General features: G+C 42.4%; 1 protein-coding gene, 1 long non-coding RNA gene and 1 pseudogene across 8 annotated transcripts in view; 1 reads left to right on the plus strand and 2 right to left on the minus strand.

The window, feature by feature from the left end:
• The window catches only part of LOC126938913 (leucine-rich repeat-containing protein 37A3-like), a 40,208-nt gene that overhangs the window by 9,800 nt on the left and 13,193 nt on the right, over positions 1–17,215 (minus strand). For 6 of the 7 annotated variants that reach the window (XM_050763663.1, XM_050763662.1, XM_050763660.1 and 3 more), the window contains 6 exons: positions 16,223–16,294; positions 13,352–13,423; positions 10,791–10,862; positions 10,078–10,158; positions 6,839–6,910; positions 6,173–6,247 (listed from right to left, as the gene is read on the minus strand). In XM_050763663.1, coding sequence (XP_050619620.1) covers positions 6,173–6,247; positions 6,839–6,910; positions 10,078–10,158; positions 10,791–10,862; positions 13,352–13,423; positions 16,223–16,294 — 444 coding nt within the window. Of the gene's footprint in view, positions 1–6,172; positions 6,248–6,838; positions 6,911–10,077; positions 10,159–10,790; positions 10,863–11,469; positions 12,027–13,351; positions 13,424–16,222; positions 16,295–17,215 lie in introns of those variants that run through there. The other variant, XM_050763664.1, reaches the window with a different exon arrangement.
• The window catches only part of LOC126938967 (uncharacterized), a 152,403-nt gene that overhangs the window by 2,650 nt on the left and 132,538 nt on the right, over positions 1–17,215 (plus strand). The window lies entirely within an intron of this gene.
• LOC126938931 (endophilin-A2-like) lies at positions 1,544–2,640 on the minus strand (annotated as a pseudogene).

Below are 17,215 nucleotides of genomic sequence, written 5' to 3' on the forward strand. Positions count from 1 at the left end.
CCATTTGAGAGTCAGTTGCAGACATAATGACCCTTCAACATTAAAGACTTCAGTGTGCAGCCCCTAAGAACCAAGGCATTCTCCTACATAACCAGAATACTATCATCACCCAATGGAACTTAATATTATCATTGTCTACTATGTAGTCCATATACACATTTTCACAATTGTCCTAATCATATCATGGCTTAAAAAATTGAGAATCCAATTAAACATCACCAAACATCAGACATTACATTTAGTGTTCATGATTTTTTTTTTTCTTTTTGTAGAAAGACATTTAATACTTCTGTTTACAAAATTCAGGCACACATTTCACTTTGCCCTGGACCGTGTCCAAGGCTGTGTGCTCATCTGTGCCAGGGTGTCTGTGCCCTTCATGTACTGCTGACAAGGTGGGTGCAGAGCAGAGTCTGGGGTCCAGAGGCTTCAGGCTGGGCCACAGTGGGAAAGGAATGTGAATGTGGCCCAGTCCAGAGGACCCCCCATTTCATCGATTTTGGATCGGGTGACAGAGGAAGCAGATGTTGGGGCTGCGGACCTGCTGGTCTGGGCAGGGGTCTAGAGACCCCGAGGCTGCCTGCTGTGGCCTAGAGGAGATGGTCAGGGCCACTTCCCACAGGGTGGGGTGGTAGCGGCTGGGAAAGTGGAGGCCTGGCCACCAGGAGCTTTAACATTTGCTCACTGGAGCCTTTATGCTTGGCCCTCAACAGCATGGCTGGGGCTGTGGTCCCGTGCGAAGTGTGCTAGGGTGTATGTGGGTGGTTGGTGGTGGCAGCTTGTGCCAGAGTGACAGAGGCCTCCGTGGCCCTGGCTGGGGGCAGTTGAAAAGCTGAAAAGGTACTTGGCTTTGTGAGGGAGGGGCTTTGGAGGCGGGGCTCTGAAGGAGGCTATGTTCTCTGTCCTGGGGCAGATCCCAGCTGGCCTCTGTCCCCGGGCTGCAAGCTGACAGCAGGCAGGGGAAGCAGTGAGGCCCTCTGCCCTGGCCTTGGGGAGAAGGAGTGCATGTGTGAGGTAGGGGTGCAGTGGCCCTGGAGTGGGGCCAGGGCCCATCTCCAGCACCAGGCTGGGACAGGATTTAAAACCAAGGTCCTGTCTCTGAGCCACCCCACGGGGACGCTCGATCTTATCCTGTTAAGGCCACAGGACTCGAGGGCAGGCAGTGGGCCGGGTCCCTGTGGGGTCAGGACGGAGGTGGGTGCTGCCGCGGTGGAACATTAGTGTTTGTGAGAGCACCTTAGGGTTAGCCCCGCCTCGGCCAGCTGGGCAAGGAGTTGGGGAGCAGGGAGGAGGCTGGCGCAATGGAGTAGGGAAGGGAGCTGTCACCGTTGGGGGTCAGCGCCAGTGTAAACAGGCGTCCCCACCCACCCAGATAAGCCCCCCACCCAAGTGTGGCTCCCTGCTCAGGGAGTACCTCGAGGACCTGGGACTGGGTGGCACCGGCAGGCTCAGATACCATCCTAGCAGTAGGAGCCCGGTGGAAGGCAGAAGACCCGGCAGGGGGTGCCGCCCAGTGTGGACAGAGGGGCGGGGCACTGGCGAGTCACTGCGGCAGGGGCACGAGCGTGTCCATGTAGCTGAGCAGGAAGAAGCCCGACTGGCCATCCAGCATGCCCTATACCAGTTGTAGTTGATCTGGTTGGTCAAGGTGATGACGTAACCCTCATGGAAGCCCAGCTCCCCATGGTTCTAGGGTTCGAAGTTGTACAGCACCTTGCAGCTCCGCTCGTCTAGGGGCAGCATGCTCCTGCTAGGAGTCCAGATGGGCTTGTCGGAAGATCGGAAAGACGAAGCTGCGATCTTGGGGACTGTGGTGCTGGGGAAGCCCCCGTTGGACTGCTCAGGCTATCCGAGGTCAAAGGGCTCCCGGGACTTGGGCTTATACTGCCGCTTGGAGCCTGAGGAAGCTTCCTGCATTCTGCGCTTGGGCTTCTCTGCCAGCTTGTCCGGGATCTGCACGGCCCGCTGGTAGCAGTCCAGCTGCGCCTCCACCAGGGTTGAGAGCTGACTCACCTGCTTGATATTGGTCTCCAGGAGGTTGTGCATGCTGGTTTCTGCCACCTCCTTGGACTCCTCAAACTTCTCCAGCACCTGGCGCAGCTCCTCATTGGGGATCTTGCCCTGCCACTTCTTCTTTTAGTTAAAGTCCAGGCGGCGGCCCTCCAACTGGTGGTGCTGGATCTCCTTCAGGTTGTTCTCGCACAGGTTCTGGAGGGGGTCAATGAAGTTCTGTTTGACCTCTATGTCCAGGGAGTCCTTCACCTCCACCAGGTGCTTCATGGACTCGCCGACATCCAGCAGTGTGTCACCGAAGTTGGACTCACCGCCCAGCTCCTTCAGGTGGCAGATCAGGCACTCGCTCAGGAGCCCCTCCAACTGCAGGTAGCTGGGGTTCTTCACCTGGCCCCGGATCTCGGACACCATGTTGAGCATGGTCAGCCTACCTGCGAGGTTTGGGTTGGGCTGCAGGTACTTGATGGTCCTGGCCAGCACTTCCGTCACTGCCTTGCTGGTGACATCCACCTTCTTCTCCATCTCTTTGAAGTCATCATCCAGCTTGGTCCCCTCAGCCCCTCCCACCTTCTCACTGACCAGCTGGCTTGCCTTGTAGAAATGGTTCTTCAGCCCCACCACCGACATGCCCGTTGCCGAGCACCCCACAGGGACCATGCCAGTGACAGGCTTCCAGGCGCCGCCAACCCTCTGCCCGCCTCAGCAGCCCCCGTCGGCACCGCCTCCGCCACGTGCTTGCCAGCCCCAGCGCCGCCTAGTGCTCATGATTTTTCAGTCTCCTTCAATATAGAACTGTTCCCAGGATTGTTTTAAAGTATACTGACAAATCTTTGAGACTATAAATGACCTGATGTCTACATTATCCTTACTTGAGAATGGTAATTTTTCAATACGCCATTAAAGATCATTACACATGAGCCAAGACTCAAATGCACTGGCCTACTTACTTTGTATATCAATGTGTAAACTCCTGAAGACTTCCAGTAATGAACTCCCATAAGGCAGTTAGTTCAATGTCTTTATGGCCTCGGTGACAAATGGTTACAGAGAATGAGAGCTTTTTTCCTATCCACTAATGGTCAAGAAAAAAGCAGACAGATCCTCACTGTCTTAGAGAACCAAGTGAGAAAGCTGGTCGATGAAGAGGACTTCATCCAGAGAGGAAGGGATCTAGCTGACAGGGAAGATGCTGCAGGAGGCTGAGGGAAGTGAGGCTAGAGCAGTAAAACAGATCTGACAGCCTGGAGAAGATAAGAAAGTGACCTGACAAAAATTAACAGAGTGCGAAATGAAGGGCCCTTTCCATGCTAATCTTGCATACTGCCCTCAACCAGCCTTAGCAAAACAGAGTTTCTATTTAGTTTGCCATATTGTGGGGTGGTGGCACTATTTAAGTTGCAGTCAGTTGTGTAACAAACTCACAGTAGGGCCCTGCAGAAATATATACATATATACACACACACACATATATACACACACATATATACATATATATACATATATATATATAATTTTTTTTTAAGACAACGTCTTGCTCTGTCACCCAGGCTGGAGTGCAGTGGTGCCAACTTGGCTCACTGCAACCTCCACCTCCTGAGTTCAAGTGACCCTCCCACCTCAGCCTCCCTAGTAGCTGGGACTACAGGCATGTGCCACCACACCTGGCTGATATATATATATACACACACACACACACACACACACATATATATACATACACACATATACATATATACACACACATATATATACACACACACATATATATATACACACACACACACCGTACACACATATCTGTATATATATATAACTGCAAAGAAGGCCAGGCACGGTGCCTCATGCCTGTAATCCCAGTACTCTGGGAGGGTGAGGCAGGAGGATCACTGAGGCCAGGAGTTTGAAACCAGCCTGGGCAACATAGTGAGACCTCGTTTCTCCAAAAAATAAATATACAATTGCAAAAAAAAAAAAAAAATACACACCTCACACCATATATTCAAATTAACTAAAAACGGATCATAGACCTAAATTATAGTATTTCTGGGGGAAGACATAGGAGTAAATCTTTTCCACTTTGGATTAGACAACAGGTTCTTAAAGATTTCTTAGGTAAAAAACAAAAAAGCACAAATCATATAAGAAAAAATTGCTAACTTAAAGCTGATCAAAATTAAAAACTTCTGCTTTTCAGAAAACACTTTTAGTTTAATTATTATTATTAATTTTTTTTTTTTTTTGAGACAGAGTCTCACTCTGTTGCTCAGGCTGGAGTACAGTGGTGCAATCTTGGCTCATTGCAACCTCCACCTCCCAGGTTCAAGCACTTCTTGTGCCTCAGCCTCCTGAGTAGCTGGGATTACAGGCATGTGCCACCACACGTGGCTTTAGAGATGGGGGTAGAGATGGGGGTTTTGCCACGTTGGCCAGGATGGTCTCGAACTCCTGACCTCAAGTGATCCACCTGCCTTGTCCTCCCAAAGTGCTGGGATTACAGGTGTGAGTCACTGTGCCCAGCTAGAAAATATTTAGAATGAAAAGACAAACCACAACCTGAGAGAAGATATTTACCAAACACATATCTAAAAGGCCTTGTTTTTTGTTTTATTTACTTGTTTAATTTTTGAGATAGTATCTCATTCTGTGACCCAGGCTGGAGTGCAGTGGTGATCACAGCTCACTGCAGCCTCGACCTCCTGGCTCAAGCAATCCTCCCACCTCAGCTTCCCGAGTAGCTGGGACCACAGGTGAGCACCACCACACCTGACTGATTTTTATATTTTTGGTAGAGACGAGGTTTCACCATATTGCCCAGGTGGTCTCAAACTCCTGACCTCAAGCAGTCCTCCTGCCTCAGCCTCCCAATGTGCAGGGACCACTGTACCTGGTTCCTGAAAGGACCTGTATCTAGACTCTATAAAGCACTCTTAAAATTCAATAATAATGAATCTCTCATGGGGTTACAGGAAAAAAAACCTCAATAAAAAGACTAATATCCAATTAAAATATGGGAACAGATTTGAACAATTTAGTAAAGAAGATATTTGCACATGAATATTCAACATCACTAGCTATTAAAGAAATGCAAATTAAAACCACAATGAGATTCCACTACACATCAAGCAGTAGAAAGGCAAACATTTCTTTAAAAACTGAAATATAAGAATCTGCTGGACCGGGCCAGGCATGGTGGCTTACGCCTGTAATCCCAGCTCTTTGGGAGACCAAGGCGGGTGGATCAGGTGAGGCCAGGAGTTTGAGACCAGCCTGGCCAACAAGAAGAAAGCCCATCTCTACTAAAAATACAAAAATTAGCTGGGTGTGGTGGTTCGAGGCTATAATGCCAGTTACTCAGGAGGCTGAGGGAGGAGAATCGTTTGAACCTGGGAGGCAGAGGTTGCGGTGAGCTGAGATCTTGCTGCTGCACTCCAGCAACGAGGCTCTGTCTCAAAAAAAAAAAAAAAAAAAAAAAAAAAGAATCTGCTGGGCCGAGTGTGGTGGCTCACACCTGCAACCCAAGCACTTTGGGAGGCCGAGGTGGGTGGATCAATTGAGGTCAGGAGTTCGAAACCAGCCTGGCCAACATAGTGAAACCCTGTCTCTACTAAAAATACAAAAATTTGCTGGGCGTGGTGGCATGCACCTGTGATCTAAGCTACTCGGGAGGCTGAGGCAGGAGAATCGCTTGAACCTGGGAGGCGGAGGTTGCAGTGAGCCTAGGTCATGCCGCTGCACTGCAGCCTGGGTGACAGCGAGACTCCATCTCGGGAAAAAAAAAAAAAAAAAAAAAAAAAAAGTGAAGTGAAAGAAGCCAAACACAAGAGGTGACACGCTATATGATTTCATTTATAAGACATTCTGGAAAAGGCAAAAGTATAGGAACAGAAATCAGATTAGTAGCTAACAGGGGCTGATGGTGGGGGGAGGGGATCGACTACAAAGGGATACAAGGGGCCTTTTTGAGGCAACAGAAATGCTTTATATTGGGAATGTGGTGGTGGTTATGTAACTATACATTTGTCAAAACTCATCAAACTGTACCCTTAAAAAGGGTGAATTAAATGAAAATTATATATCAATAAACCTGACTTAAGAAAATAATAAAACAAACCTAAAGAACCAATTAAGTAAAAATAAATCTAAGAAAAAAATAACTTACAGTTTTTCCAGTTCAACAGTCATCGTGAGAATGTTCTTAAGTGTTGCAAGTGGGACTTGAGTTGTTCCCATGTCTCTGAAGAAGAAAGCCGAAATATTCATGATATGAACCCCAATAAAAAATTCTGTACTTAAAAAGATAATTCAAAGACATGTGATTACTTCAATATTGGCTTCTCTATAAAACAAGCCAGCTCAACAGTTTATTTGCCGCAGAATTCCAGAGACCTCTTATTAAAGAAATTTGATTTACATCATCAAATTAATGATATTCAAGAATAGAACTCACACTTTTTTTTTTTTAACCATTTATCTTACTTCTCATTTCATATTGCATTCACCTATCTTGATTATTTACCCTTTTCTTCCTTTTTAGAATAATGAACACCTATTCTTCTTTGCTTTCTTGGTTAAGTAATATTCTTCCATGTGTCTACATGTTCCAAATCTATACAGGTTCTTCAACACTGTTCTCTTTCCCTGCTGGCTGTCTTGACCATTACACATCCTTTCTTAATCCTTTTCTTTGCCAATAACTTTTTTCAATAACTCAGTTAAAGTTTAAATTATGACTTTTTAGCCTAAATGCAAAATACTTAATCTTTGATGAAAAATTTAAAAAGAGCATAAATCATCTCATAACTCATGAAAGTACTACAGTACTTACAAATATTTTAATGCCGGCAATTTAAAGAGATACGGATCTTCAACAGTTGTCAGAGGATTGCGATTGAGAATTCTGAAAAATGCAATATAATTAAAATTATCTGCATTTTCAAAGTGTGAAATTGCATAAAAAGTTTATATTCATTTTTTGGTATGGAACTTGTAGGTAAAAAAAAAAATCATTTTCTGTTTTTACCTAATAAATCACCATTAGACTTCATAAAGCACTATTCCTTTGGGAACTACCTAGATCTCTAGAAGATAAAGTAGAGGAGAGAAACAGGGGAAGAAATAGAAAAAATTAAAAAAAGTGGACAGCAAAGAAAAAATATGCCACAGAATTTTTCAGGTCAAAAACCCTGGAAGTGACTATGTTGGTAGGAAGCCCCGACTCTGTAGGAAACACTATTTCTAGTGTCCACCATAATTCAGGTTGCTTGTCCATAATTCAAGTTGCTCATTTTTGTTGTTGTTGCTGTTTTGTTTTGTTTTGTTTTTTTGAGATGGAGTCTTGCTCTGTCACCCAGGCTGGACAGCAATGGCTCTATCTTGGCTCATTGCAACCTCCACGTTCTGGGTTCAAGTGATTCTCCTGTCTCAGCCTCCTGAGTAGCTGGGATTACAGGTGCCCGCCACCACTCCCAGCTAATTTTTGTATTTTTAGTAGAGACTGGGTTTCATCATGTTGGCCAGGCTGGTCTTGAACTCCTGACCTCAGGTGATCCACTCCCTTCAGCCTAGCAAAGTGTTAGGATTACAGGTGTGAACCACTGTGCCTGACTGCTTGCCTTTTATCTTTGCAAAGTTTTTCAAATTCATGGTTTAATCTGCACAGTTAAGGAAAAAAATAGGACCAATTCTTTTGCTTTATAGCCAAAGAAAAAGGGATAAATCTAAGAGAAGGAACGGGTCAAAACCATACTCCCATCACATACTCCCACTTGTCTTCTTGTATGACATCACAGCCTTTGTTACATTGCATGTAATCACCTGTCTACTTGTCAGTCTCCTGGACTATCAGCTCCTTGTGGGCAGAGACCGCATCTTATTCTCATTGTCATCCCTGTGCCTGGCATGATGTCTGAAATTTACTAGGCATTTAATAAATGTTTATTGGGCCAGGCGTGGTGGCTTATGCCTGTAATCCCAGCACTTTGGGAGGCTGAGGTGGGCAGATCACCTGAGGTCGGGAGTTTGAGACCAGCCTGACCCACATGGAGAAATCCCACCTCTACTAAAAATATAAAATTAGCTGGGTTTGGTGGTGCATGCCTGTAATCCTAGCTACTTGGGAAGGCTGAGGCAGGAGAATCGCTTGAACCTGGGAGGTGGAGGTTGTCGTGATCCAAGATCGCACCACTGCACTCCAGCCTGGGCAACAAGAGCAAAACTGTCTCAAAAAAAAAAAAAAAAAAGTTTATTGAATAAACAAATGACATTTTGTTTATATGTCAATAAAATGAATACATTCATTTCGATGGGATTTTTTATTCCAAAATGCTGCAATCTATTTTCTTTTTAATTCTTTTAAGTGAACAAGAAAAAGAAAAGAAACAGGAAGAAATAAAAGAAAATCAGCCTTTACATTAACCCAAGAATCATCACTATTGCAGAAATTATAAAAATAATAATTATTACAGTGAGTATCTGTTGGGCTGCTAGGTGTTTGTGATCGGTATTTCACATTTAATCCTCACAACAACCTTATGTGCTAGATATTATTGCCCTATTTTATAAATGAGGAAACTGAGGTTACACAACTTGTCCTAGGTCACCAAGCTATTGAGAAGCTAAACTGCCGGGTGCGGTGGCTCACGCCTGTAATCCTAGCACTGTAGGAGGCTGAGGCAGGCAGATCACCTGAGGTCGGGAGTTCAAGACCAGCCTGACCAACATAGAGAAACCCTATCTCTACTAAAAATACAAAATTAGCCGGGTGTGGTGGCGCATGCCTGTAATCCCAGCTACTAGGAGGCTGAGGCAGGGGAATCGCTTGAACCTGGGAGGAAGAGGTTGCGGTGAGCCAAGATCGTGCCATTGCACTCCAGCCTGGGCAATAAGAACAAAACTCCATCCCCCCCCCAAAAAAAAGAAAAGAAAGAAAGAAAAAAGAAGCAAAGCTGTAATCTGAACTCGTGCGTAATCTGTAGGAAGAAAAAGGGTTTACTTTAACTTTACGGGTTTTTACATTTTTCTTTTCTTTCTTTCTCTTTCTTTCTTCATTTCCCTCCCTCCCTTCCTTCTTTTGAGTCAACATTTCCATTTATTGGCCAGGCATGGTGGCTCATGCCTGTAATCCCAGCACTTTGGGAGGCCAAGGCGGGCGGATCATCTGAGGTCAGGAGTTCCAGACCAGCCTGATCAACTTGGTAAAACCCCATCTCTGTCAGAGTCTCGCTCTATCACCAGGCTTGAGTGCAATGGCATGACCTCAGCTCACTGCAACCTCCGCCTCCCAGGTTCAAGCGATTCTCCTGCCTCAGCCCCCTGAGCAGCTGGGATTACAGGCACCTGCCACCATGCCCGGCTAATTTTTGTATTTTTAGTACAGACGGGGTTTCACCACGTTGGTCAGGCTGGTCTCGAACTCCTGACCTCAGGTGATGCACCAACCTTGGTCTCCCAAAGTGCTGGGATTACAGGCATGAGCCACCACCACGCCCAGCCTTCATTTATTTTTTATAACTTTTGTTTTAGGTTTAGGGGTACATGTGCAGGTTTCTAATACAGGTAAATTGCATGTCATAGGGGTCTGGTGTACAGATTATTTTGTCACCCAGGTAATAAGCATAGTACACAATAGGTAGCTTTTTGATTCTCACCCTCCTCCCACCTGCCACGGGAACAACAGCTCCCCAGTACCTGTTGTTCCTTTCTTTGTTCATATGTACTCAATGTATAGCTCCCACTTGTAAGTGAGAACATGTGGCTCCCAAAGTGCTGGGATTACAGGCCTGAGCCACCTTACCCAGCAACAAGGCTAATTTGAGGGTCACTTGTTTGATGCCTTTTCTTGCCCATGCCAAAGGTCAGAACTAGCACAAGCAGAGCAAGTCATATATAAGCTATGTACGTCTCTTGGCCTCTTTGTACCTTAGTTTCCCCATTTGAGAAAAATGAATGGATCTTAAGACATCCTTTTCAGAGTTCATAATGGAATTGTACCCAGCTAACCAATAATTGTATGTATTTTTATACATAAATAGTTGTTTACATGTATTCATCTTCTATTTCACTTACAACTTGTGTAAAAACTGCATTCCATGCCAGGCCTGAAATGTTCCAAAGCTCAGTTCTGTGAGTAAATTGCAACCAAGATTTCTACAAAAAAAGACACAAGCCAAAATAAAAAAAAAATTTCAGAACATTTATCATTTGCTGTGATTCTAATTTATATAGGATGGAACATAACCCTAATCCTTTCTCTATGCACTAAGGAAATCTCACTGTGGAAGATACTGGCTTATGATTTATACTTTAGCATTGCACATGTGGTGTATTAGCTACAAAACAGTGAATGCTCAGTAAATACCTGTGATAAGTGATCTTTATTTCTCTAGAACAGGATTTCATAACTTCAGTACCATCGACATTTTGGACTCTATAACTGTTTGCTGTGGGCATTTGTCTTGTACCTTCGAGGATGTTTAGCAGCATCCCTGGCCTCTGCCCACTAGATGCCAGGAGCACACCCACAGTTTTGTCAACCAAAACTGTATCCAGACATTACCAAATGTCACCTGAGTACAAAATCACACCAGTTGAGAACCACTGCTTTCTCATGATTCACTATGATCTTTGTAATTCTCACACTAATCTTTGCTGAGAAAAAAAGGATTTGCTATATAATTTTAGTAGCTTCCTACTGGTAAAATTTTAATCGTATTTCAAAGAGGTTTATAATTAAGTTTTATAAAAATTCCAAATGTAATCAAGTTATATTTGTAACTTACATATATTGCAAAAATGGTAGTGGTTCAAATGTATGTCTTTCAATAGACTGTATTTTATTGCAGGATAAATCTCTAGGAAAAAGTAAAAGAAAAATATTGCCTTGATTAGTTATTAGAGGTTGATTAGTATGAATAATAGCAAGAGTTTAGAATAATATTGAATACACATTTTTCATCTCAACTCTAAATGTCTCGACTTGTGTTTGAACTTTCCAGAGCCCCTAACCCTGCCCATACCTCTCCTAGAGTCTCACCTTCATGGTTTTCATAAATAGAATATACATCTTAATAGACTTTGGAATGAATTTTTCCTGAGAGCAGCAGACTTGATTAGATGCCCTTTTGTAGTCTCATCAAATCCTAGATTATGAGCTCAAAGTTTTTACATATAGTTTCTAATACTAAAAAAAATAGCCTCACATTTATACACCTTCCTAGTTTAGGTCTGTTTTCCTAAGCCAGTTCAATATCAGAAGAAATAAAAGACATCCTTTCACATCATTTGAAAGGAAGTTACCCCTTTAACTAACACATAACTTTGAACTAATTCAAATCATATTCATAGAATCAATTTCTATCATATTAATAGAAACTCATTTTTGGTTTTATATTGCTTTAATATTTCATGAAAGCAATTTCTTCAGTTATACAGTGATGGGGCTTGTCCCTCCCTCTTTACCTGGATGGTGTAACGCTGTCTGGTTGATGTCTCCATCTCTAGTCTCTCCCTTCCTAAACTATCCTGCACACAGTCATCAGATAAACTCTCCACAAGTGGTTTGCAAAGACCAGCATCTCCTGGGAAATTATTGAAGATGCAAATTCTTGGTCCCACTCTAGACCAACTGAATCAGTAACCACGAGGGCGGAGTCCGGAACTGAGTTCTAACGCGCCCTCTCAGTGATTGTGATGCAGATCTATCTACAGCACTGCTGTGGTAACACAGTTCCCCATGATGGTTCCTCAGCTGGGCATTCAAAGCCCTAGAAGATCTGGTTCCAATTTCCTTCTCTCCCTCCTTGTACTCTACAGGTACTCATGGCATTCCTCGAACACTTTCCTGTGGTTTGCCCTTCTCCCATTTTCCTTTTGCAAGTTTAGAATATTTTCCCTAAGATGTCTGTCCGATGTTACACAATGGCCCTTCAAAGTCCTATTCAAATGGCATTGTTCTAGTAACATCTTCCTGGGTCCAGATTGAAGGCATTTTCCCCTTTTCTATGCTCCAGAAACAATGTATCCCTCCTCATGCCCACATCCATTTCTTCTTTTTAATGTAGTTATTTTTTATCCCATTTCTTCTGAGCATAAACTCCTTGCAAGCATGGACTAGGTTTTGCTCATCTGCATTGCCCACCATGTTTAAAACTGACACATGGAAATAAAGCAAATTCAAGTATTTGTTAAATAAATGAATAACTGGGGGAGTAGAAGGAAAATGACTATTTTAAAGGAAATGTAGTTTTATTACTTCATGGCCACTGTAGCACTTTGGCATCCACTTGAGGGTCTTTATATCCACTTGCCTTAATTCCTCTACATTTGAAAGAATCTGTTTGCAAAACAGCATCACTAATGAGCTTAATAAGGATTAACGACATACACACCTCTATGGACAAAGGATAAGAATCAAGCTTCCATAGCAATGAACATAGTATTTTCTTGTCTCTAACCAGACAGAAATACTATGCAGGTATCCCGTTCTTGGTAACAGGGCTGGGGAGACAGTTATTTTGTAGTTGGTGAAGAGTTAGGGGCATTTCTGGTATGCTTCTTAGTGTAAACATTTCTAGCTCTACCACTTAACCATCATTTTAAACATCTGTTTTCATATAACAATTCCTGATATGAAACCCTTAATACCAGTCTATTCTATTGGTAGCTTAATATTCTTGTTCTATTATTTATACAATTCAGCTGATTTTTAATATTTACTGTTAATTCATATTAAACTACCAAAAATTTCTGGATTAATGATGTTCAAATGAATGTAGGTGGTCTATATTTTCTTCTCCTTTAGGCAACAATCTGAAGTTAACTTTAATTCCTTTCATCCTACTAAACCAACTTTTTCAAATCTTTTTTTGTGAAAGTCAGACAGTAAATATTTTAGGCTTTGTGGGCTACATATGATCTCTCTCACATATTTCTCTTTCTTCTCTTTTACTTTCATAGTCCTTTAAAAATGCAGAAAGCATTCTTAACTTAATGGGCTATTTAAAAATAGACCATAGATTAGATTTGATCTGTTGGTTGTAGACTGAATAGAAGAAGATGGTGTGTGAACCCTTATAAAACAAGGGTCATATGAGTGTCAGTCACTGCTCAGATCTTCTTACCATGTGAAACTTTTTTCTGTCTGCATTTTGTCTATATAATTTAAAAACTGAAAATGCACAGGACATAGCTAATGCTAGAGATGGGCTGAGACCCTATACAAACCTACAGAATTGCAGAATTTTATTGCTGGAAGAAATCTTAGAGATTATCTAATTTGAACCCCTTATTCATTTTACAGATAATACAACTAAAAACTCATAAATGTGATTAACTAACTTACAAATACTGGAGGGATAGCAGGCCTTCAAATGAATCTTTATGTAATTCAGTCAAATAATTTTCATTCAGAATTCTGGAAAATGAAAAAGTTATTTCTAGATTAAAATGCAAAGTACAACTATTTGCCACACAGGACTATGTCCTGCATGTGGGGGAAAGCTGGGTCATGGTCATTTCAAGACGGTGGTATCTGCTCTGCTTTCATTCAAACCTTTCCTTACATTTTCCTTGTTGTGTCCATCTCTGTCCACCACTACACACACACACACACACGCACACACACAGGCACACACAGGAAAGCGCACACACACACAAGCACACTCCTACCTACTCTTCCCACCAAACTGCCTCCTCTCTAGATCCCAAAGTCCCTGTTAGAATCCACCTCTGGGTGGCACCAAGATCAGCAGAACTTCCATTTTCTCCTCTTTTCCCAAACCTAATGAAAGCCCCACATGGAACCATGTCAGGGCTGCAAGTGAAGCCATTCAACCTTTTACCCCCATCAAAAAAAATGTGAGAACTACAATGTGCATACAGTGTACAGGACATCAATGTTCTTTGTATTTTATTTAATTTAATTTCTGAGACAGGGTCTCACTCTGTACCCAGACTGGTGTCAAACTCCTGGCTCAAGTGATCCTCCTGTCTCTGCCTCCCAAAGTGTTGCGATTGCAGACATGACCCACCTCACCTGGCCAAATATTCAGTTTAATAATTAAAAAGGAGATACCCATATTGTTACAAAAGAACATTGCTAGCATCCCAGAAGCCCCAGTGTGCCCCTTTCCAATCAAATCCCTCTCTCTAACCCAAATTAGGTAACAACTATCCTGACTTTTGTAATAATTGTCTTGCTTTTAAAATGTAGCTCTGGCCTGGCATGGTGGCTCATACCTGTAATCCCAGCACTTTGGGGAGCCAAGGCAGGTGAATCACCTAAGGTCATGAGTTCAAGACCAGCCTGGTCAACATGGTGAAATGCTGTCTCTACTAAAAATATAAAAATTAGCTGGGCATGGTGGCAGGCACCTTTAATTCCAGCTACCCGGGAGGCTGAGGCAGGAGAATCATTTGAACCCAGGAGGTGGAGGTGGTGGAGGTTGCAGTGAGCCAAGATCGTACCACTGCACTCCAGCCTGGGCGACAAGAACAAAATTAGGTCTCAAAAAATAAATAAAGCAATTCTCCTGCCTCAGCTTCCCAAGTAGCTGGGATTACAGGCACCCACCACCACACCTGCCTAATTTTTGCATTTTTAGTAGAGATGGGGTTTCACCATATTGGCCAGGCTGGTCTCAAACTCCTGACCTCAGGTGATCCACCTGCCTAGACCTCCCAAGGTGCTGGGATTACAGGCGTGAGCCACCGCACCTAGCATGTGTTTTATTTTTAATTTAGAACTCATGTATGGCTTGTCTATATAAGTTGAACTGGTAATGTGACACACAAACTGTTGTGAAAAATGCCAGTTACTTCGAATGTAAGCATTTTTTCCAAAATCATTTGTGTCTAAATCAATTCCTTCTACAAATCAGTAAGAAAAGGATAAAACAATTCAACAGGAAAAAGAACAAAGGATAGAATACTCAGAGAAGAAACACAAATGTTCCATAAACATATAATGATATTTAATTAAATTCATGAGTAATCAGAAAAATTCAAATTTAGGTGGAATCCCTTTTATTCATCCCTAACATCAACAAAAAGTTGGAGAATACCCAGCGGTGAAAAGGTGTGGGGAAATGAATGATGTCATCTCCCCACACCTTTTCACCGCTGGGTATTTTCCAACTTAGAGTAAGTTGGCACAACATTTGTGAGGGCAATTAAAATTTTATATCTACATAGTCTTCACTTCAACAATTCCATTTCTAGGTATCTATGCTACAGGAATACTTGCCCATGTTCACAAAGAAGCATGTACAGGGATTTCACTGCAGCAATGCATGTAACAAGAAAACTAAGCATAATCTAAACATTCATCAATGGGGGAATTATTAAATAAACTATGATGCATCCAGACTATGGATGATTCAGGAGTTTAAATGAATGGGGTCACCATCTGAGTACTGGGAAGGAAAGAAATCTAAGGCATATCATGAAGTGAAAGAATCAAATTGCAAGATGTTACCATTTATGTAAAGAAAAAAGATTTTTAAAATCACACAGCAAATCTATTTTGCTCTATGTAAATATGTATGTAGGCAAATGGGAAAAAGTCTGGAAGGATGTACACTAAATGCAGAGTAGCATTACCTCAGGGATGAGGGAGTAGGGCACAAGGAGGGTTTTTGTTATACCTGTTATTGCATTTTTACACATTAAAAATAGAATCGGGCTGGGGGTAGTGGCTCATGCCTGTAATATGAGGATGTTAGGAGGCCAAGGTGAGAGGAGAACTTGAGCTCAGGAGTTCAAGACCAGCCTAAGCAGCATGGGAAGACCCTGTCTCTACAAAAAATACAAAATTGGGTGGGCGTGGTGGCATGCACCTGTGGTCCCAGCTACCTGGGAGGCTGAGGTGGGAGGATCGCTTGAGGCTGGGAGGTGAAGGCTGCAATAAGATGTAATTGTGCCACTGCACTCCAGCCTGGGGGACAAAGTAATATCCTGACTCTGAAAAAAAAAGAGGAAAAAAGATAATATAACCATGTATTATTTGTATGATAAATAAATTTAAGTTGCCTCTTAAAGAGAGCCTACCAAATTTAATTTTTAAAAAACCATAGGATTGCAATCAACAGAGGCTGATTTGGGGAATGGAGGGGAAATATCTTTTTTCAGAGGTATTGACCTCAAAATTCTGGACCGAGAAGGATCTTACAATGCAGTTAGTTTTCTGTCATATTCAGAGAGAATATATACTCACAGTTTCTCGGTCCAACTGTATGCTTTCCATACATTTCCATCAATGTGAGAAATATAGTTTCCTTGGAAATTTCTGTGAAGAAACACAGTTTATATCCTTGAATAGGTAGGAAAAGAATGAACAGGATAAGTAAAAGAATCGTGGCAACCTTGTCGGGGATATTCAGTTACAGAAAATAACACCTGCTTTCTCATTTCCAGAGCTATCAGCTTCCCAGTTTGCACAATTCATCAAGAAACAATGCGGGGCCACTGGCACAAATGATGAGGCATCTCCTGGAAGCTTAACTTCCTATCCGTCCCATCTCTTGGACAGACGATGCCAGTTAATTACTTTGAATGTAAGTATTTTATCAAAAAGCACTTATGTGTCTAAACAAACTCCTACAAATCAATACAAAAATGGTAAATAATTCAACAGAAAAAATGGGCAAAAGCTTATCACTATCAATAAATAAGTAGAAAGAAACCCTATGCCAGGTAGCACCAAAGCTTTGCCCTCTGCTGAAACATCCTAGGCTTTTTCTTTCCACTCTTATTACAACCCATCTGATTTGGCCCCTTCACACTTGACTCCTACATTTTGCGAGACCTTTCTATGTTGTCTCCCTGAAATAAGCTATTCCTTTTGGGCGCTCTACATATGGATTCTAAAATAATCCTTTGCATGTCTACACTTGAACATAAAGCAAAAAACAAAATAAAATAATTCTCCTGTTTTAGTAATTTAACCTCTCTTGCTTGGAAACTTTCAATGGCTTTCCATACCTCACTGTGTAACTTTCAAACTCCTATAGCTGATAGTCAAGGTTTTACATAATCATATCTGCATTGCTCCCTCACCTAATTCTTTGCAGCCAGATTGGTCTACTAAATTCCAACCATACCTGTAGCCATACTTTGCCTAGACTGTACTCCCATTTTTTTTCTATTTAACAAATTACAGCTAGTCTTTAAGACCCAAGTAAAGTTTTAGCTTATCCATATAGCTTTC

This window comes from Macaca thibetana, chromosome 16, assembly GCF_024542745.1.
Source record: "Macaca thibetana thibetana isolate TM-01 chromosome 16, ASM2454274v1, whole genome shotgun sequence".
NCBI classification, from domain to species: Eukaryota; Metazoa; Chordata; class Mammalia; order Primates; family Cercopithecidae; genus Macaca; species Macaca thibetana.